The following is a 23,865-nucleotide window of genomic DNA, read 5'->3' on the forward strand; positions in this document are numbered from 1 at the left end:
TTTAGTTTCTTTAGTGTCCCAGTTTGTGAAAGCTGTTCTGAAGATTAGACTTCCACTAAAAGCTTGTTCCAAACGGGATCTATTATTTGTTTTTCATGCGCTGGTGTCCCCTACTTTTGACCCTCTAGAGATTGGCTTGGCATTTCAATCTCAGGGTACTTTCTTACATAATATTGACTAGAAGAGTATCAAGCTTTTTGCCTTTGGCACTGAAGAAACATATTATGTGTTTTTCCTGAACAGAGTGGCTGTATTTCTAGTTCTCCCTTTCGTATCAAAGATACTGTCTTTCATTCAAACTGGGAGACATTGATTTCAGCATTTTCTTCAGAGATGGTTCGCTTAGAAGATATGTCATGTAGCATTCAGTGTACAGGTTTTTTTTTTACCTCCCCCTTTAATCTGATTTCTAGTTATATCCTACAGTAGGCTGGCCTGAGGTGCTCCAAGGAAATGGAAAATTGTTTGCATGGTGAACCTACCATAATTTTGCTTTTCTGGTACATCCTTATGCCAGTCTGACATTCCAGCTCCTTGCCCTCATGAGTCTAGCTAGAGAACATCTGTTTACTGGTAGGTTATCAATGTAAAGGGCGAGTTAATAGACATAAGCAGTTTGTTTAGTTCCGAATAAATATTCAGACAAATTTTTCGTTTTTCGGAGATTCGGATATATCCAAATCCTCGAATTACAGTACAGACAAATTTTACTGACTTCTCCGAATATCGAAATTCGCCCAAATTTACGAAATTCTTATTCAAATTAGACTCAAATTTTACATCAAATTCTATTTGAATTTCGAACTGTAAACATATTGTTGAAAACAAAAACTGTGTGTGTTATTAGTGTATCATTTCAAAATAATGCTGTTTTTGTTAAGCAAAAGGTGATTTTGTCATTGTAATCAGTCAATGAAGATTTTTCTTTTGTCCGTTCACTTTGCAAGTGCAAAAATTGATAAAAAGAAACCAGTAAAATAGGAATATTTAAAAGCATTTGTACTTGACATTTTTTCTCAGCTGGCTAAAACTTCTGCACAGTATTGTACATAGTCAAATTTTGAAAGTAAGATACTACTTTTATGAATACAAAAAACACTTTGCATATTTTGAATAAAAGTATTATTAATACAAACAAGATCAATGTGTATAAATAATCAGATGTTTGGTTACTTGGCTGCCGCATTCAAATTAGAAAAAAATCTAAAATTTTCTATTCAACTGATTCAAAATGTATTGATTCGTATGCATTTCGTATCGAGTAAAAAATCTGTAAATTTAAAGAAAATTAAAAAAATACATAGAAAGAATTCCAAATATGAATTCTGTATACGAATCCAGAATATGAATTGAATGAATCAAACTATTTTATCGAAACAAAATAACTAGATTAACCAATTTGAACGAAACAAAATATTTTTTTTCGTCATGCACTAGTTAAGGGTTATTCTGGGAGGAACAAATAATGCAGCTGATCCACAGTAGGCTAACTTGAGGATGCACCAGGAAAGAAAAATTACAGTAAGTACAGGTAAACAATTTAGCATTTTCTAGAATCCTTTTACTTGTTGGCAAACTGTAGTATATCATCAAAGGTTAGGCCCCTCTGCATTACATTTTTCTAATGAATCAGTCTCCTAAAGCTGACACAGTGTGAACGAGCTTAGGTAATTACAGAGTTTCTCTGTACTGGCAATGTCAATTATATGCTTACCTATGGCTATTCAAGGGATGCTATTGATATAATTTGACACAAGGCTTTGTGCATAGGGCTGAGAAACAGGAAATGTGTCAAATACAGGAGCTTTGGGTGAGGATTCTTGGAAGTCTTGACTATGTATGTATTTTGTTGCCAGTTTACAGTAAAAAATAGGAGAATTTTACTTTGCCATTTATAGCCACTATCAAGAATACTACACATTAAAACTGAGACAAATAAATGTTCAGAACAATGTGAGGAGAGGTTTTATACTAACATGTTTTACTTGGCTCATACATCTACAGATGTTACTCTCAAAAAAGCTCAAAATCAAGTAATCAAATAGGTCATGTAACACTGCACTGCTCATCATTTAACCTAGCGGTATGAAATCCACAAGAAATTTAGACAGATGTTTTATGTCAGAAATAAGCTCCTGTTACCATTATAACTGAATTGCTGGTTGAAACTGCAAGTATCTGTGTCATTACCATATGTTACACAATTCATGAGATGCTGCTTCTGGAACTGTCACATCCTGTTTAGTAAAACAGAAGTATCTTCCCAATATTAGGGATATGATTTTGTGTCATGTTCTGCTGGATCATAATAAAAATGTATTTATGTGATACAATATTTCTACTTTTTGCTTGACCAGTAACTACCAACTGACCAGTGCCTTTTTTTGTATTAAAATAGTTTATGCATATTAGCCTGTATCAGATAAAATAGCCTTGCTGGGTTTTTGAAGAACCTGAACTGTATGATGGCAAAAATGTATTTTATTAAAAAATAGTCAAAGTTCTCCGCAGAACTGAAGTCATATAACGGGATAGGCTAATTTCTAATGCAGGGAGAAGTGAATGAGAGAGAGTGAATATAGGTTAAATCCTCTCTCACTGCCTTCCGTGTATGGTGGTGGTAGAAGGAAGAAGCACTGGTAAAATGTTCTCTGGCATTACCAAGTAACACAGATTGTATAAGGAAGTTAAAGTAAAACCTTGGATTGAGAATAACTTGGTCTGAGAGCGTTTTGCAAGACAAGCAACTTTTTAAAATAAATTTTGACTTGATAAACAATCGATGTCTTGATATACCAGTAGCGTCATCTCACAACTGAGTATAAAGAGAGGCACCTCTAAGTGTAGCAATATGGTTACATTTAATGAAGGTACAACATTTAGCAACTCACATGGCTGATGAATAAAACCGGCACATCTAAGTATGCAGGCATCTGGGGTAAAGCTGTCCACATAGACGATCCTCCACACCACCATCGATGTCCCTTCCACACTGCGCTCCATGAGCGCTTCAAGCCTTGCTTTCAGATCGCTCTACTTCAGGGTAGTCTTCCTGGTCAAGATTCCAGACTGACAGCAGTGAGAGCCAGCGGTGCGGAGGATGGTCTATGTGGACAGCTTTACCCCAGATGCCTGCATACTTAGATGTGCCTCTTTTAATTATCAGCCATGTGAGTTGCTAAATGTTGTACCTTCATTAAATGTAACCATATTGCTACATTTAGAGGCACCTCTCTTCTCTTTTATACTCTGTAAGTCCTGCTGGATTTTGCTTCTAATCCCCTTGTGGAGGCTGCCATTTGTGGATGGACATTTTATGGTTACCCAGCCTATCACATTGCTATAATCTTTTTATATGGACTTTAAACTGAAGGACTGAATAAATGGATGTGGAACAAATCATCTGAGTTTCCATTATTTCTTATGGGGAAATTCAATTTGATATATGAGTGCTTTGGATTACAAGCATGTTTCTCAAATGAATTATTCTCACAATCCAAGGTTTTACTGTAAAGGGAAAATCTAAAAATGTTAATTGTGCCAAAGTGGTACACTGAAAAATGTCCCTTTTTCTTCAGCCCCTCCCTCCCCCCAAAAAAATGAAATAAAATTCAGCAGCTACAAAAAGTAGCAAAACATGTAGCATCAAAATATATGTAACATATACGTTTATTAGCAGTACACAATCCATACTGCAGTAAAATATTGGGCTAAAAGTGATGTGTAAAGAAATGCCCCAGCATCACTATAACGGGAAAATGGCTGTGCAATAATGGTGTCACTAAAAGGAAAAAAAATGTCCCTACATTGCTGGTGTCAGTCCGAAGCGGAGTATACATGGTTTGTTTTTCTTCTGTTCAAAAGTAGGTAAAACAAGAAAAAAAAATGGATTCCCCATTTACACAAGCAAGGTGGATGGAGAAATACTCCCCAGTATGCTATTGTGTTTGGATAGCAGGGCTCACTCGCTGTCAGAATACACTGCAGCCAGTTTTCCAGCATGGCCGTTTGACAGAAGTCAATATACTGATTAATTTCGATTGAACAGGGAGAGCCACCAACAGACTAAAATTTGGCTGGTCCCTGCTGAACTGGCTGTATTTCCCCTTGTAGCCACCTTTAGGAGGACTGATGTGTTAGTATGAAGGAGGGTGGGGGCTCTGTGGGATGCATTTAACCCTCCTCTTATGTTAGAATTCAGTTACTATCCATGATGTTTAGGGTCAGTTTTGACCCGTGTTTTAAATCAGCCATAAAATACCCTTTGAATAATTATTTATCATCAAATTTGTTTCTTACCTCTTGGTTACCTTGTTAGGCTTCTTTATCCTTGAAAAGATTGGTTTTAATATTTTTGGTGTGACCCCTAGACCTTTCTTTTGATAGCATACCTCTCATTTTCAAATTTAAAAAATGGTAAAATAAAGTCAGCAACTCTGAAATTAATTTGTCCTATGTTTCTTCACTTTATTTAGAGAAGCAGACAAGCAGGAAAAGAGATAGGCCCCTCCCTAACTACAGCTCACAGGCTTGAGAGGGGATTGGCTGTCACTGTTACTAAGCAGAGAGAGTATAGATAATAGGAGTAAGTATAAAACACCCACTCAACCCAGCGCTATTATAAAATAGGAAATCTGAATACAAAGCAGCCGCTATAAAAATCAAAAAGTGGCAATAGGTGTATAATGAGAATCAAAAGGAGTCTCGCATACACTAGCAGCGCTAATTAAAATGACTTGTGTAAAGAAACAAATGCATCAAATATTATACTCTACAATATAGTGTCCATTCAAAGTGAGTAATATCCACAAATGCTGAATAATATAGTCCATATATTGAATAGAATCCTGGAGTGCAAGCCTGTGAACCCCGTGGCGCTTCCTGTTTAGGTGGACCACCGTCACTACACCTCAGAAAAACCGTGCCCCCCTAGGTAGTAAAAACTCACCACAGGATGGGAAAAAAACACCTTGGATGGGATATAATTCCAGAATGTGGTAAACGAATTCCAGGTTAACGCTCTCCGGATTGCCCAAACTCTGATATATGATCAGGACTTCAATTCAGCATAAACCGCACCAGACACCTCAGATCATGTATGGGAAAAGAAAGGGGGAGGACCCATAGTGTAATTCCGTAAACACTACTTTATTAAAATTCCCTACGGAGCTCCGTAGAAGTCCGTGTGACGAAACATGTAAGGGCGTGAGCACGCATCCATCAGCTGTCACGCAGAGTCGGTGCGCTGGAGCTCCGGTTTCCCTAATAGGTAGCGGTGAGTTACCGGCACACGACGGACTCTTCTCTTTATTCTACATGCTACTATTTGATTTTAACACTGTGAGTGTATCTTGTATGGGGGATTGGGAATTTTAATAAAGTAGTGTTTACGGAATTACACTATGGGTCCTCCCCCTTTCTTTTCCCATACATGATCTGAGGTGTCTGGTGCGGTTTATGCTGAATTGAAGTCCTGATCATATATCAGAGTTTGGGCAATCCGGAGAGCGTTAACCTGGAATTCGTTTACCACATTCTGGAATTATATCCCATCCAAGGTGTTTTTTTCCCATCCTGTGGTGAGTTTTTACTACCTAGGGGGGCACGTTTTTTCCGAGGTGTGGTGACGGTGGTCCACCTAAACAGGAAGCGCCACAGGGTTCACAGGCTTGCACTCCAGGATTCTATTCAATATATGGACTATATTATTCAGCATTTGTGGATATTACTCACTTTGAATGGACACTATATTGTAGAGTATAATATTTGATGCATTTGTTTCTTTACACAAGTCATTTTAATTAGCGCTGCTAGTGTATGCGAGCCTCCTTTTGATTCTCATTATACACCTATTGCCACTAAGCAGAGAGAGTGTTTATGATTTCAGTTTTGGCACTTATTAGTGTCCTAAAATCCTATATTATAACTGGGTCAGAATTGACCCTAACACCATGAACATCTTAATTTTCACCACAGTATTTTATAATTTAGTGAAAAGGATTATTTTTCTATTACATTGTTTAAATAGAGGTTCCTGACAAAGTAAAAAAATCTTGAAGCAATAAACAAATTTATGTGATACTTATAGACATTCAAAACCTGAAAACGGGTCAGTTCTGACCCTAACACAAGAGGAGGGTTAACTAAAACTATTTTTTTTCTTTCTACCAGTGGGTTGAAGTTAAAAAACTAGTAGATTTCGCCATGCACACAAGTGAGCTGGATAGGGGAATCCTCCCTGTCATGTTATTGAATCCTGTCAGAATACACTGATCATCGGCTGCGACTGATTGGCTGCAAGCTGCTTATTGAAGGAAAGTTTCCAACAGGACTGTTTGACAGAAGCCAATTTAATGATCATCTTCTCTCAAACCAGTAGGACTACACACAGCTTGGAATTCAACAGTTCCCTGCTGAACTGGCTGATCCATGTTTACCCCTCTTAAGGTGCTCTGTGTGGCTCTGAGGGAGGGAAGGTGGCTATCAAAGGGAGAGGGGAGCTCTGGAGCTAAATTTTGTATCTTTAGGCCCCTTTCACATGGGGCAGAATCCATTTTGATCAGCAGGGGATCTATCCGCTGATCTCATGCTGACCAGACCAAAGAGGGCGGATGACAGGTCTATATCCACTCAGTTTAATCACTTGACCTCCAGGAGATTTACGGCACAGAATTACTTTAACTGATAATTGCGCGGTCATGCAATGCTGTACCCAAATAAAATGTATGTAATCTTTTTCCCATGCAGCAAGGTTTCCAGGCCTATGGCCTGATGTGGGTCTGCCATTAGTACCGGTAATCTCTCCAGCCCATGTGAGCTGTGACCCTGGGTGTGACAACTAAAGCAGTGACAACTCCGGCATCTTTGTTTGTGGTTTTTATTGGAATAAAGGGGATGGGAGAAGGGGATGAGTGGGATACTCCTTGAGGCTTAAACTAAATACAATTGGGACTTTACTTCTGAAATGCCCGTTGGCGCTTCCTTGAGGCCAGCCAGCACCAGCCAACGCTCACTGACACTGAGAACACTCTGTAGAACAGAAGAAGTGCTAAATCCTCGACTTATAGTCCAGAAGTTCCAAGACTGAGAACTGTAGAACTCCTGACACTGTTGTATTATGAAAGTCACTGAATACTTTTCCCCCGCCTGGCACAGCTTGAGGCAGTATGTAGAAGAACTCTGTATGGCTGTCACTTTAACTGGTACGCTCTGTGCAATTCAGGGACCAAACTTCAGGTGCCCCCTTTGACCTTGAACTTTTCAGGGTCCACTGACTATGTACCCCCTCTGTAGCTTCAGAGTCCTCAACCTAGGAACCCCCTTTACAGCTAGCTGACACTGGATCTCAGAACCTCTTCCGGAGTGGTCCCCTCTAACTTCAGGCAGACCCCCAGGGGCAATCCTCAGTACTCATGACCTGTGTAGGCTTTCCTGGGACTGGCCCCCTCTCTCTCTCTCTCCGCAGGCTCATGGCACACCGGATCCTCTCAGCTCAACTCAGCACTCTCTGGACACTCAGGCGACACCCTGAGACATCTGCCTTCCTCAGACAGGAGGAGAGACAGCCACACTCTCCTTCCTGGGACTCTGCTACCACCAATGACACCGTGCCACGCACCCCCCAAACTTATACCCACTCCCAGAATCCTTTGCAGCATAATCTGCCTTCTGGGGTAGTTACAAGCTGGGATGTGTCCCCTGATTGGGCTTCCCACACTGCCCTATGAGAATCCTCTCACAGGAGCCAGTGGGGATACTTCTCCCCTCAGCAGGCACATCTGGAAGCCCTGACACCCTAGCTAAATAAATCACAGCCCTGCTGTTAGGCAGACAAGGCCCACTAAATTTTTACCTAGCACCTACCTGTAGGGTGCTACACCCATATAAACAAAATCAGGATGGACAATTTTGGAAAAAAAAAAAAAAGCAATATTTTTTACCTTCTGCTATAAAACATATCCACAAAAAAAAATAAAAAATACAATTTCTTTAAAATTTAGGCAAATATATATTCTGCTACATATTTTTGGTAAATAAAATTCCCAATAAGCGTATATTGATTGGTTTGTGAAAAAGTTATAGCATCTACAAACTATGGTTTATAGTCTGGAATTTTTTTTTATACTAGTAATGGTGGCGATTAGCGGGTTATAGAGGGACTACAATATTGCGGCGGACATTCTTACGCTAACTGACACTTTGTGGGAACCAGTGACAGTAATACAGTGATCAGTGCTAAAAATATGCACTGTCACTGTACTAATGACACTGGCTGGGATGGGGTTAAACAGCTAAGGCGATCAAAGGGGTAAATGTGTGCCTAACTAGTGTTTGTGCATACTATATGTGGTACTTTTACTAAGGGAAGTGATGGATTTGCAGGGAATCAAAATCCATCACTTCTTTCTCCGCTGACAGGACAGAGCTCTGCCTTGTTTACATAGGCAGAGCTCTGTCCTGTCTCTCTCCTTGCCAATCAGCGGATGCCGGTGGACATACATTGGTCAGCACACGATGATTGGCTTGTTCTGTGTCTAATTACAGCACAGCCAAGTTGCTGACAGCACATGTGCCCCTTATTCAGAAGTGCCAAATCAGGTACTGGATACATGATCTGGCACAGAAGAGCTGTTCTGCCACTGTACATCTAAGTGATGTACAGCGGCCATAGATACAGCCGCTCTGTTGTATGGATTGGCAGGTTTAAATGGACCCTGCTGTCTGTTTACAGCTGACTACCCTTCGATCCACCGAGATGGAATTCCATTTTTTTTAACTGGAATTAAGGTAGGAGGGTGTCCATTTACACCCGCTGGTCCATAGGGATGAATGGAGGGTCTGATCAGGTTCATCTGAAAAACTGACAGGCTGACCTGATCAGACACTTCAAGTGAAAGGGGCCATAGTCAGCCTAAAAGCCAGACTTCCTATAATATATTAGCAGATACATATAAATATTCCAAACTGATTTATACTATGAGTCACTACAGAGATTTTCAGACATCTGTAACTCAAGTTAAAGAATGTGTAACTGATCACAGGCATAGACATTTCATTCCAGCAGTCCATCGCCTTTTTTGCAAGCAAACGAAAAGCCCAACGTCCAATAAATATTTTTGCTGATCCTGGGAAGTAGTGTAGTTGTGTTGGTCTGTGGTCTCATCAGATTTGCTAAATACAGATAAAGTAAATAGAAAGTAATAACTAAACACTGGTTACTGCCTGACTGTGAGACAGATAGGACGTTTCACAAATCAGTATATCTGACATTAACACAGCTTGTTTTGCACATGTCTGAATGGACACACGGAGCTGCGGCTCAGTTCGGGTGCCCCCATAGCAAACTGCTTGTTGTGGGGTCACTAAACAGGAAGGAGGAGCCAGGGACCTGAGAAGAGGAGGATCTGGGCTGCTCTGTGCAAAAACCACTTCACAGAGGAGATAAGTATAAAATGTTTGTTATTTTTAAAGTAAAAAAACAAGACTTTACAATCACTTTAATGGCAGGTTCCATTGTTTGAATCTTGAACTTTTTAGCTGGCCTGGGGAGAGCTCTAAAGACTGCAGGGCTTCACAGTGATCGGTGCTGCAGTGTGCTGAACCTTCTCTTGCTCAGACTGTGAGAGCCCTTATCCAGCCAGGCAGACTTTAGCTGGCCATACATTATACAATAGTCTCATTCCATTTCCTTTAGATTTACCTTCAAGTATGTAGGGCAAGAGCCTGCTTGTTTGCATAAAAATTGTCCTCATATTATATGGTTTTGGTAAATCTAAAGGAAAGTTGAACAAGAAAATTATATAATGTATGGCCACCCTTTGACAGCAGCTAAAGCTGGGGGAGAGTGTCCTTCTCCCATGTGGACACTGGTATGGCTTCTGCTGCAGATTGTTAATAAAAGGACACTTACCTTTCCAGAGATCCAGTGGCATTGTCACCTAGGCAACCTGCCTCTGCCAAGATGGCTGCTTCCATGGCTCATACCCTGCAGAACAAGGCATGATAAGGTCGTATTGGGGAAAGATCTACAGGGAAACAAAAAGCAACACTAGTAACTAGCCCTTTGTACAAATGATACCCTCTAGCATGTCCGATTGTGTAAACGTTCTGTTTTTTTTAATGTTACAATAAAGTCAAGAATAATTAATTCCTACCAAATTGAAAATGTTTTTGTTTCTACTTACCAGGCCATGGGACGTGTGACTGTGGAAAATGTCAATGTGAAGCTGGATGGTATGGAGAAGCTTGTCAGTACCCAACTACGTGTGACCTGACACGAAAGCAAAGTAATGAGATGTGTAAGAATTCTCAAGGAGTCATTTGTTCAAATGCAGGTCTGCATCCTTTTTATATGTGAAACACAAAGTTGCTTTTAAAAATGTAACTTCTAGGTCACTCAAATTTTATATGGGTTATTATCATTAAAAGGTTTTCAAGACTAGTGCACAATGTACTTTTCAAAAAAATGCCAAGCTGCTACTACATACAGGTTATTCCAGTGCATATTATTCTGAAAGGAAACTCAGATACTGTAATTTAATAAGAAAAGTAACAGTGCTGAGCATTCTCTGGAACTGACAAACTCCAGCTGTGCATATTTTTTAAATTCAAAAGATGTAGTAAGTACCTTTTTCTGAATGCATAATTTAGATAATCAGAGATGATATGTACCTGTTCCAAAAACATATTTAAAATTCTTTAATTTGTTATCCTTAGAATTCAAAATTATAACACTCACACACACATACACACAATGTAAATGTGATGTGTAATGCACACATTATATACAGAATAATATAATATACTCAGCTGAGTCTATTCTTACTACTGTATTTACATTATTCCTATTGCTGTGGAGGAGTACTTGTTTACTCACCATGCACAGATACAGAAGCCAGCCCCTCTAACCCCTTTTCCCCATAACTCCTTGGGTTCCTGGACATTCCCAGAGAAGATACGTTTTTCTGCTTCCCCTCTCAGTATCTTAGAGGAGCCACACTTGATGAGGCAGAGGTAGCTGGGTAAGTGATCTGCAGCCAAATGAAGAACCCTCCACTGCCAAAACTGAAGTGTGGGCAGCTGTGCCAGAGCCAAAAAGCAAACCGCTTCTCCAAAAGATTCAGATTATGTGGGGAGCAACTCCCTGGTGGCTACCAGAGTGCTACAGTTCCTGTGACTTGGTGCCTCTTCTCGCACCTTGGATTCCTCTGGCTTCATTTTTAGGATCATGGTCTATTATAAATTTAAATAGGTGTGTTCCAGAATTTGTCATTCTCAGCTTGACTCTTTGTTGTTATAGAGTATTTGAGAGATTATGCTATGCTGCCATACATTACCCTAATTGATAAATAACAGAAGAGGTGTATGGCGCTGCCAAAATATATTAAATTAAATATTCCGTGTGTCTTACAGTGATACTACATAAATATATATAAAAAATGTGTCTCTCCACTGTAAATATTAATAAAGTGTCAGGTGCATTAAAGGTGACTGGTGAAAGTAAATTTGATTATAATAAGTGATCCAACCCTGTGAGGGGTATATGATGGTGCTAAAACAATTGAAGAAAGAAAAAAGAAAAGATGGAAAGTCAAATGTAAAAATTGTGAATAAAGATAAAATTGATATAAGTAGTGTCAACCTGATAAATAGGGCAATCGATAAAAAATGGTAGGAAAATCAATTGAGTTGGATCCTCTAAAAGTGTTAGAAAAATATATAAGAAATATGAAATACAATACTGTGAAGTGTAAAACAAGGTACTATACAACAAATAGTATCATAAATAGACACAAAATGAAAAATCTTATAAAACCACTCTAAAATCTGACACACATAGTCCAAGTAATAGTAAGTCCGTAATGACTAGAAAAGTAAAAAAAGAGGGAGGGTAGTCCCACAATGGGATGCCCTTCTTGAAGAGAGAGAGCAAAAAGTGACTTGAGTGCAGGTGCTCTATTGGAGAATTTTTAGAGGTGCTCGGATGTCGGTGACAATTTAGTGCTCCCCGCACCCCTTGGACCGCACTCACCAGAGTTGAACACCCCTACAGGGGTATCAGTCCTTAGGTAAATATTCCTGGGGTCCCCTTCTCTGGTTACTAGGGTGGTCCAATATTCTCCCCGAGTCCTGCGTACCAAGGTCCTTTGGGGTTAGGGTCCACGGGTATAAGGTATATGTGGGGGAAGAAGGCTCACATAGGGTAGTACCGCTTTAAAAATTGCTTTATTTCAATCAAAAAAAGGGGTACTCACAAACAAGAAAGGAAAAACAGCATGTAAACGGCAATAGAAGAGCACTTCCGGGACGCCGTGCGTTCCACGGGCCGGATATGCGTTCCACGAGGGCGGATGTGGCGTGATGATGCTCTACGTACGTTTCGTCGGAGTGACGTCTTCAGGAGTCATTTCTTTTCATTACCCTAATTGAGCCACAGAGGCTGAATGGCATGCAGTGTGCCGTATGGGGCTGCTGTGGCTGGGCTGACGCGTTTCAGGGGCGAGCCCCCTTCCTCAGAGCAGCACATTTTCTGGCTCTGAGGAAGGGGGCTCGCCCCTGAAACGCGTCAGCCCAGCCACAGCAGCCCCATACGGCACACTGCATGCCATTCAGCTTCGTGTGGGACCTTGGTTTCCTTGGAGAATTTATATACATGATGTTGATGTGTGTACATTCACACCTGTTTTGTGAGTATACTACATACTTTTCAAATTTTAATAAACGGTTTTAGTGGTAATGCACTAGGTATTCCACCTGTGTCTGAAGTATCTCTCTTCCCTCCGTCATATTTTCTCAAAGCGCAGGAGATTTACTTTACTACTATGCATGTTTTTTGCCATCCGTTCGGTTTTGCATTATTGCTTATAACTTTGTACCTCTTTAGTAAACTACAAGTTACGGACACTCTGTCTGATCACTTGGGCTACTGCCCCTACAGTAATGACCCCTTATTCCTGGCAGGATTCCCGCTGCAACAATTACCTAAGTACACAAGACCAGGTCACGTCTTGGTTGATTGGGCCAAGAGATTGCATGGCCTTATCTGATCATATGGAATTATAGCAGGCTGCACTGGTCATTAAAGTGTTACTAAACCCAGGACCATGCATTCACTATATCTGGTCTCCCACAGTACACAGAACATGGAAATGCAAATAATTTAGTAAATATAAACTGCTAAATACCTTTTCTCATCAGCAGTATACAGCAGTCTTGTGACTTCTAACAGTGTCTAGTTAAAGCTTATAGGAGGAGTTTTCATTCTACTCTGACTGTCCTATTAGGCTGCAGGACCCCTGACCCTCAGTCTGGACAGTGCTGATTTGTCCTCTGCTGATCACATTTACCCTCCCAAGAAAAAAAAAAAAAAACTCTAGCAATACACATCAAACTGTGTGCATGTGCAGAGACTCCAAAGGTTTTGTCTCATAGGGGGATAATTTGGGGACCATGGAAGAAGGGGAGGATCAAACAGCCTTTTGACACAATGTGGAAGATTAACCCCTTAGGTTCCAAAATGAGTAAAGCAAGCATGCTTTACTCTATATACAGACTGATTTTACTGTTGTGGGTTTAGTAACACTTTAATGCCTTAGAAAGACAAGCAAAAACCATAGGGCCCACTTCATTGGCAAAAAGCAGAAAGTGGAAAAACCCATTCCGGAATACTGTATGCACTGTAACTGCAAGACATAGCATCCAAGATAGGGGTCAAGTGGGACAGCCAGACTGGAGTTAAGCAGACAGACCGCTATAAAGCATTTCTTAGGATTTAGAGAAATATAGAAGCAATCCCAATCTGAAGTTTCAAGAACTGTTTGAAGTAACCATAGCATGTCAGGAGCAGCGACATACAGGCTTGGTCACACCTATGGCCATCATAGGTGGGAAATTGACAAAATCACCTTCAACCAAACAGATAGCTTCATGGGAGGTGGCCATCCAGAAACTGACAAAAGGGATTGCTGCAGACAGAATTATGTGTGTTGAAGTGCAGCAAGAAATCTCCAGTGAGGGGCAAGGAAGGGGATCCCCCTAATGAAGAAGGCAGACACTGCCTTAGAGGCAGCCAGGGTGGATAAGTTCACTATCCGCATGCTGGCGCTATTAAGTTGGACAGAGGCTGCTGCAACCATGCACAGTGAAAATCATTAAACTAGAACTCCCTTCTGCCAGAAGTCAAGCAGTGGGGCAGCAAAATCAAATGAATTCCAATCCAAGAACTAAAGATGTGAATGAAGATGCTGAAGAAATAGAATTACCTAACTTGACTAGGGGAAAGGATTCAGATGAACCTTATCTATTTACTGGAAGACTATAACTGGGCATATAGACAGCTCCAGTGGTTGCCCACCTAATAGCCTAATAGAGCTGTTACATTTACAGTGGTGACCCAGTCCTAAAAAAGGATCAAACCTACTACCAGAAACCAAAATTGCTGAGTGAGCAGCCCTATCTTGAAGGATGTATACTGCATCACAGAATAATGTTCCCCATGACTCATTAGTGACCTGGCAGGTCATACTGTCAGAGGGGCTCAAGCCCTTATGGAAGAAGGACACTGAGGGGTGCCCATTAATGTTAACATGGTTCAAGAGACAAGCTGTATGTGGGTCTGTTTAGGTTGGTTGAACAAGTCTGTCATCACAGTGTGGTCTGTTCAGTGTCAAAGGGTCCTGATGCTCAAATTTAATCTCTGACTTGGCACAAGTTTGCCTCACTGGAAGAACTAAGGATAAATTTCCTTACACTTAACAATTCAGTAGATGGATACAAACAATTTCTAGTCAAGTTGGACCATTTTACCCAGTTTGCAGTGGCAGTGCCAACCCGCAAACACCAACTCCCAGACAGTGTAAAAGCACTTATCCTTATCGCTATCAGTAGAAGATATAGTCAGACAAGAAACCCTGTTTTAAAAGAAAGTTTTAGAACTTGAACAACTAACTAGGAAGTCGCATACTACACTGGAATGCACACAAGGCAATAAGGCATGTGAAATGTTCATTTCACACCCGGTTCCAATTTCTCAGAGACTACGTTTTTGAGAACAGAAGAAAATGGACCCAACTTGAGAACAGAAGAAAACAGACCCATTACTTAGCCAAAGTACTCAGAAAATATAACCCCTCTGTACATTTATTGACAGGCAACTCACTCAATCAAGTTTTGTTTTACAGTACTGTCAGGGGGCCTACAGGCCGATGGGCCTCAGTGCCCACAGAAGAACTTGTATTTGGAAGTGAAAATAACACCTGTCTTAAGTCCAATGTTTGTTAAAGACTGTTCACAGGTGAAGCAAGGAGATTTAGAAGCATCAGACTTTGACCTTTAGAGCCTATTTCAGGTGTGCCATTATATGATATTCAGAGAGAAAGAACCCCCCCAAAAAATCAGGGTGTCTACACCATAAACTCCCTAAACACACTGAGACCCACAATAATGTCCATTAGCTGGTTTTTAATAAACCTATCCAAATTCATGAGCCACAAGAGTCTTGGCCACCAGATTAATAGGGGCTGCCTCCTGCTCTTCCACCATTAACTACAGGACCCTAGAAGAAGCCATGAATCCTGACAATATTCACAGCTCAATGATCACCCAGCTCTGGTCCATGCTACTGCTGTGGAGCCCTTTGAACAAATATTGACATTTTAGAGACCAGAGATGCATCGTCCCAGAAGATGGAACCAAGACTTAATCCCTGAGGCACTCCCAGAGACCTAAATTCAGGAGACCCCTGTACTGCAGGCAGCCAGGCCAAAGCCTAATAGCACACAACTTCTCCAAAAGGCCCAGCTACTATAGGGAGCCTTTTACGGATTCTTACCGTTCTTCAGTTCCAGAGGGGTAGCACTTTGTCCTTGGGTCCTCCCAGCTGTCCACCTGTGTTACCACAGCTGCTGTAAACTTCTCTCACAGTCTGTGAGGACAGTTACAAGTAGCTGTGTTATGTACTGTTTTATCTACGTAAATAATGACTCACAGATTGACTGTCAGTTGTTATAGAGCCTTTAAGAGACTATGCAATGCTGTCATTGAGTCACAGAGATACCACTGTGAAGAGTCATGTTTGTGCAGCTTTCATATGTACAGCGTGTTTAGCTCTTCTTCGTTTGGAGTGTATGCTAATTGTTTTGCCACCATAAAACTGCATTATGCCTTTGTATGGCTTATGGCTAACTTTGTACCTGTTTAGTAAACTACAAGTTAGTTACTCTGTCTGATCATTCAGCCGATTTCCCATTCTGTATGTCACTGAGCCATAACTAAAAATATGTATAACTAACTATCTCATTTGCTTAGGTGTCCTAAATATGGACAGCCTAATACCTTCTTAGCTTGTGGCATTTGAGAAGAAAAAAAAAAACACTATTTTTTTTTTTTTTTAACGGAACAGTGATTAAACCACATAAATCAAGTCATACTCTTTCACATATCTACTTTTCTTTTTACATTGATTAATTACAGTTTTGTTGTCTGTAAAAGGCTTATCCTATTAAACTGGATTAAAGTGTTCTTAACATAAGTTCTTTACTTTAAATCTCCTCTCACTCATCTATACAAAATAGAACTGGTCTGCTAATAAATCTCTGATAATTCTGATTGCCAACTTTAAAGATCGATGTAAATCTTTCCTGTATTCTTTATTAGGTAAGTACTACAGCCAACTGTTAGGGCCAGTTCTGCATAATTAAAATGCAGCTCTCCGTAACAGCACACAAAAAAACAATGGTTTACTGTGTGTCCCGTTTGCACTTTCTCTGTCACAGACAAGAGACAGGAGACCAGTAGGTATAGTACTAGAAGGGCTCCCACCGACCAGCTGGATAACTACACAAGCAGGACACCCTAGTGGATGGCGTGAACTCACCCAAGGTGGGGGGTCTACTTGAGGTCTAGAAGTTCGACCCTTTTTTTATCCAAGACAGCTTAGCTGCCCTACATAAAAATCAATGGAATTACATTCCAATAAAGCTTGAAAAAATAGGAAACAGTGCCTTGCTTTATGAAAATGCAAGGCACTGCCCCCTCCCCTTTGTTGGCAGCTGCAATCACTACCCTTAGAGAAAAATGAAATGTAGTGTGAGCCTACCCTTAGAACCCTTAGATATTACCCTCAAAAATACCAAATGATGTGCTTGGCCAGGGTTGTGGGGAAGAGACCTGATCTCATCAACAAGAGGACAAGGTGTCTTGCCAGGGGGACCCCCCCCATCCAGATACTCCCCCAGGTTGAGGGCATGCGGCCTGGTATAGTGTGGTGGGGAGGGTTTCACACTTTACTGACCAGCCAGTAAAGACGCCAGGCTGCATGATTGAATAAGGGTCTGGTGTGGATTTTTGAGGGGGCCCTTATGCTTTTTTGTTTATTTTTGTGTGGAGTTTCCCCTTAAAATTCATACCACACCGAAGGGTCTAATAGAGAATTTGAGGACCTGCACCATTTTTTTTGCCTGGGGGTCCCTCCTAAAATTCATATCAGACCTAAAAGGCCTAGCATGAATTATGGAGGAAACCCCACACGGTTTTATATATTTTTTTTTCCATTATCCCCAGCTGCTTTGTTTACATGGCCAGGGATTCCTGGACGGTAAGGCCCAGTTCATACTGGTGCGACATAAGTTCTTTGGGAGTACATGTTGGATGATGTGTATAAATCAATGGTTCCCTATGAGAGCCGTCTTAACTGGTCTTACACAAGTCGGTCCAACTTTGAAAAAGGTTCCTGCACTACTTTGGTTAGACTTCAGCCCATTCAATATCATTGAAGTGAGTTCAAAGTCGGATCATCATCTTAACAGATTCGACTTGTGGAATGCAACTTGTGCTCTGAGGATTTTGAAGGGAAGCCCCAAGCCAAAATGAGTGCCCCCCCCTAATTCTATACCAGGCCCTTTGGATCTGGTATGGATTTTAGGGGAACCACAATTTTTTTAAAAAATTGCACGGGGTCCCCCCCAAAATACATACCCGACCTTTATTAAACTATGCAGCCCGGTAGGTCAGAAAATGGGGGGCAAGCAAGCGCCCCCCCTTTCCTGGACCATACCAGGCCACATGCCCTCAACATGGAGGGGGGTGGGTGCTTTGGGGCAGGTGCTCTGCGCCCCCCCACCCCAAAGCACCATGCCCCTATGTTAATGGAGACAAGGGCCTCTTCCTGACAACCCTGGGTGGTGGTTGTGGGGGTCTGCAAGCAGGGGGTTTATCGGGATCTGGAAGCCCCTTTTAACAAGGGGGCCCCCAGATCCCAGGCCCCCTATATAAATGAGTATGGGGTACATTGTACCCCTACTCATTTACTTATTCACCCAAAAATGTGTCCAAAATAAATAAAAACAGTACACAGGTTTTTGACAAAGTCCTTTATTAAAGTAGCTCCAATGTGTCTTCTTTCTCTGGTGATGTCTTCTCCCTCCAGTTCTTCTCCCTCCGCTGTCTTCTTCCTCTGGTTCTTCCTCCGGTTCTTCTCCCTTTGCTGTCTTCTTCCTCTGGTTCTTCTTCCGGTTCTTCTCCCTTTGCTGTCTTCTTCTAATTCTTCCTCTGGTTCTTCTCCCTTTGTTGTCTTCTTCCTCTGCCAGTTCTTCTTCCTCTGCTGATGTCTTCCCCCGACGCTAGCTCCTGCTGTTGTGTTAGCTCCAGTGTGTGCCATTTTTCATATAGCCATGGGGGCGTAGCCATCCAGTGACATCATCCAGGGACCGGGCGCTGACATCACAAGGGAGCTCGCTTGTTGCTCCCCTTTCCTGATCTGCCAGGCTGCATGCTCGGATAAGGGTCTGGGATGGATTTTGGGTGGGACCCAACGTTGTTTTTTTGTTTTTTTTTTTTGGCATGGGGGGTTTCCCTTAAAATCTATACCGGATGGTAGGGTCAGGTAGTGTTGGATCAAAGTCAGATCCCGTTCTTTAAAGTCTCATGGAAGTCGGACATGAAGTCGTAGGGCAAAGTTGGATTGGAAGTCGTCTGACTTCCATGTTGGAACAGTGTGAACGCGACCTAAGGAGTTGATTTACTAAATCTGAAAAGTGCAAAATCTGGTGCAGCAGGGCATGGTAGGCAATCAACTTCAAACTTCAGCTTGTTCAATTAAGTTTTGACAAAAAAAAAACTGAAAGCTGGTGAAAATGATTGGAAGTGATTGGTTTCTGTGCAGAGCTGCACCAGATTTTGCACTCTCCAACTTTATTAAATCAACCCCTAAGGATCCATACATACTGGACTTAGAAAACACTGCTTCTGCAGGAGTTTTGCATTTTTTCCTCCTGCCTGTAGAAGCAGCTCAATGTTATCCTATGTGTCTATGCACATTAGGGTGTTAAGAGGCATATTTTAAAAGGACAGTTTAGAGGCAAACAAAACAAAAAAAGAAAGAAATCCTAAGTGTGTTTTTGAGAGGAGTTTTTAGGCATAAAAAATACTAAACGCCCATAAAGGTGCATAAACACGGTAATTAGGAGCCTTTAACGTTTTCAAGTGTACATTGAAAATGAGCAGAGGGTAATGTTTTGGGAAAAAAATTCTTATAAAGCAAATGCCCATAAACTCTCCTAAACTTTTATTTTTTATGATGCTTATTCTACCAGAGTTTCTGCCATTTTTTTTTGCCTCTAGTGTGCATGATCCTTTCCAGCAGGTGCAGGTGGGAGAACAACCTGCTACTATATATGAATTTGGTTCCCACTAAAGGAGCTACAATTCTGGCATTTGGACGAATGTCCAAATAAGTGTAGTTCAGTCCAAACACAGGAGCTCATTCCTACTCATAACATTTATACACAAAGATATGTTTTAGATATTTGTTTGGTCAAGATGTTTTCTGACATCACATCCTCTTCCTGTTATCTTCTTTCTGGGTGCATCTGGCTTCAATCTCCATGCCATCCCTCATTTTGGTACACCCTTATTAGGATCTCTTTATGATTACATTTACATATGGCTATCATTCGCATATATTTCCAGTGCTAGAGGTATAGCACTGATGTCAGAAAACAGGAAGGAAGGAGTTAGGGATTAATGGAAATCAGGTGTAGAGGGGAGGTATAATAAGGGTGTACCAAAATGGAAGATGGAATGGAGATTGAAACCAGATACACCCGGAAAGGAGATAGCAGGAAGAGGATGTGATGTCAGAAAACAGGAAGGAAGTTAGAGATTAATGGGAATCAGGTGTAGAAAAGAGGCATTGGACTATATATATATATATATATATATATATATATATATATATATATATATATATAATGGACATATTACACCACCCTGTGATAGCCTTTGATATTGTACTGTGGAAGGGACGAAACGCGTCAGTGACCACGGGTGGTGACGTCAAATCCGGTTGGTGACACGCAAGTGGCGGCGTAATTCCAGTTCCCGGTTTTATGCTTATTTTACCTAGTACAAAATTGAGTGCAATATTGTGTTTTTAGTATTATTTTAATAAAAGGAATTAGGCTATATATTCCTCCTCTCTTCTGGCATTATACTATACATAAAGGAAATCCTCACCCACAAAGAAGGAGCTCTGTTTGTAAACTACTAATCCCAGCATCTGAGATGTTTTGAAAAGCGCACATGACTTCTGTTATGGGAGTCTATGGCAGCTGGTGAGTGAGTGGGCACACAGGAGGGGAGCATGGACTGCACCAATTTTGTTTACAGCATTTGGCACCTCAGCACTTTAAATATGATGGAACTGCAATAATTCTCACCTACAGTATATGATGGACTTTTATTGATTTTGACCTCTATGGATTTTTGAACTTTGATATTGTGTGTATATATATGAGTTTATGCTACCGTTTAGACATATTAGGTGTTCATGATGGGAGTGCCTTTTTACACGTATATATAATACAAAGTCAATGACACCCTAGATCAGTTCACAGATCCCAATGCGAACTGTGAATTCGGACAGAAATTGGATCGCATGGGTGTGTAAAAAAAAAAGGTCCCTGCAGCATTTTCGTGCCAATGCAATGCGAGTCCAGCCGTTCAGCCATACAAGCTGCGTGGTACTAATCACATGCAATGTCTGTATTCACAATAGTGTGAACTCAGGGTGAATGGAGTGGTGTGGCAGTGTGCTGTGTTGTTTTCAGGAAGATTTGTACAGCCCTCTCACCAGCCATTGTTTTGAGAAGCACAAAGACCCAGTGATGATGTCATTGGATCTAAAACAAGCTATGTAATGCATTGCAAATGGAAAAGTTTTATTTAAAACTAACTCTGGGCTGGAAGAAACTGTAGCGGGGCTTCCCACCCTGCAAGGGTTAAATGCTCGTTATTGGGGAAATTAGAAAGCTGGATTATTTACCTTACCCTTGCTCTGTCACTGTCCTCATATCCCTCGTGCACTCCAGATGCAGCTGGTCCTTCAGCTGCATTATGAACAATGCAGGGCTGTTAAACCTGCATTGTACATGGAGGAAGCAGGAGTGTGACCATGGATTATCTTAGGGAGGAGGCTTCGCAAGACCAGTTTCCCCACTGGAGAGACCTTGCTGGAGTGAGGTTGGCATGCTCCATAAAATAACCAGGCATCTTCACTTTCTTTTTTTTTTTTTTTTACCTTTGTTTTTACTCCTATTTGTCTGTCACATGACTGTGGCCACTCTTCCCATCCTTACGCCTGAGTGGCATCTTCACTTTCAATAACAATGTTGATTACTCCAAAGCATTATTCCAAAAAAATCCCTATTCATCCAACTTTTTGATAACACACAACTCCACAATGCTCATTCAAAAATTCCACTCAGACAGGCAAAAGAAATGAACTGGTCTTGGCTGTATTGAACCCTGATACCAGATCAGTAATTAGGTATTAATCTAGGTTGAAGATGGCAGCCGCAGCACCTTCCATTTTTGAACAAGTCAGTAGTAGCAGCTCTAATACTTCTATCCTCACAAGTTTCCTTTAACTCACGGGTGCTTAACCTGTGGTCTTCCAGCTGTTGCAGAACTACAACTCCCATGAGGCATTGCAAAGCTCATCATGACAAGCATAACTTCTAATGGCAACGGTATGATACAAATTGTAGTTCTGCAACAGCTGGAGGGCCACAGGTTGTGCACCAGTGTTTAACTGAACACTGCTTAAGACATTCATGCCAGATCATACAGTATATCTGTAACAATGTATGACTTTCCACAGTATTTATCTCTATCCATTCTGTGTACATTTTGCAGGCACTTGCCAGTGTGGAAGATGTAAATGCGAGAACTCAGAAAATAATGGACTCATCTATGGAAAATTTTGTGAGTGCGATGACAGAGAATGCATTGATGATGAAACTGGAGAAATTTGTGGAGGTAGGTATTCTAAAACTGTCATTCACAATGCTTTTTCCACAGTTTTCCAGCTACGAGCAGACAGAGTAATCTCCAGCTATGTGATGCAGACAAGAGAATGTGCAATATACAGTACATAGTAGAGTAGATATAAACCCTGCAAAAGCAAGACGTGCTAGAAAGTTATGCTGTATATATACCGCCCAAAGCAGGGGTGCCCAACCTTTTGAAGAGTGAGGGCCACTTAAGTCACTTGGTAACCAGTTGTGGGCCACAATGAGCAGAGCAGGCAGATGACAAGTCCGTGTCCACTCTGCATATGCGGACAAAGACACAGCCCACTTTACTCTATGAGCCTTTTGATCCACCCAGATAGAAGAGGACAGATCCTCCTTTGTTTTTGTAGTGGATTGGATTAGAGGTAGGCGCATGTAAATGGACGCAAGTCAGTTTAAATCTGCTGACTCATAGAGGCAAATGGAGGGTCATATTGGGTCGGACCGATCATGTAAAAGGCTGTATTCACACTGATGCGCTGTGGGTTTACCCACACTGCGGGTGCAGCACAGTGTACCTGTGGCATTTCTGCAGGTTAGCTGCACTTTGCCATAGACTTACTTCTAGTCCACTTTCTGAAAGCTCACCAAACCCACAGGTAATAACAGAAGTCTATGGCTCAGTGCAGCTAACCCACAGGTGCACTGCTCTGCACCTGCCGATCAGTTTAAAAGCATCCCGGTAACCACTGCAGAAGAGAAATGCCATATAAATATATCCACTTGCCGACCAGCCACCGCTTATATACGCCGGCAGGTTCCCACGAGTCGCCATACCTGAACGGTGGTTCACAGGAGCGATCCTGGAGGCGCGCGTGCCCACTCCCCAGTGGGGAACCGATCCACGGGGCCGGCGACCGTGATTGCCACCAGGCACCCGCGATCGCTCCCCTTGATGAGAGAACAGCAATTTGCTGTTCACAGCAGACGGTTGTTCTCTCAGGAATCAATACAGAGCTCCTGTGTTCCTCCAATTTAGGAACATAGGTCTCTGTATTTATTTCACCAGCCCATCCCCCCACAGTTAAAAAACACCCCCTAGGCTCACATTTAACCCTTTGATCGCCCCTGGGTTAATCCCTTCCCTGCCAGTGTCATTATTACAGTAACAGTGCATACTTTTAGCATTGATTACTGTAGTAATGTCACTGGTCCCCCCAAAATTGTCAAAAATGTCAGTTGGGGTCCGATCTGTCCGCTGCAATGTCGCAGTCCCACTAAAAGTTGCTGATTGCCGCCATTACTAGTAAAAAAAAAGAAATAAATAAAAATGACCTAAATCTTTCTCCTAGTTTGTAGACGCGATAACTTTTGCGCAAACCAATCAAAATACGCTTATTGGGGGTTTTTGTTAACCAAAAATCTGTAGCATGATGAAAAAATTGAAAAAGAAAGATGAAAAAAAAGAAAGTGAAAAATATTGTTTTTTTTTCAGAATTGTAACTCTTTTTTTATTTATAGAACAAAAAAAAAAAAAATCACACAGGTGATCAAATACCACCAAAAGAAAGCTCTA

At 41.3% G+C, this 23,865-nt stretch overlaps 1 protein-coding gene across 1 annotated transcript in view; it reads left to right on the top strand.

The window, feature by feature from the left end:
- The window catches only part of ITGBL1 (integrin subunit beta like 1), a 414,064-nt gene that overhangs the window by 104,951 nt on the left and 285,248 nt on the right, over positions 1 to 23,865 (top strand). The window contains exons 3-4 of the mRNA XM_082245389.1: positions 10,188 to 10,334; positions 22,192 to 22,314. Of these exons, the coding sequence (XP_082101515.1) occupies positions 10,188 to 10,334; positions 22,192 to 22,314 (270 nt within the window). The remainder of the gene's footprint in view (positions 1 to 10,187; positions 10,335 to 22,191; positions 22,315 to 23,865) is intronic.

This window comes from Pelophylax lessonae, assembly GCF_965119305.1.
Source record: "Pelophylax lessonae genome assembly, chromosome: 2".
Lineage (NCBI taxonomy): Eukaryota > Metazoa > Chordata > Amphibia > Anura > Ranidae > Pelophylax > Pelophylax lessonae.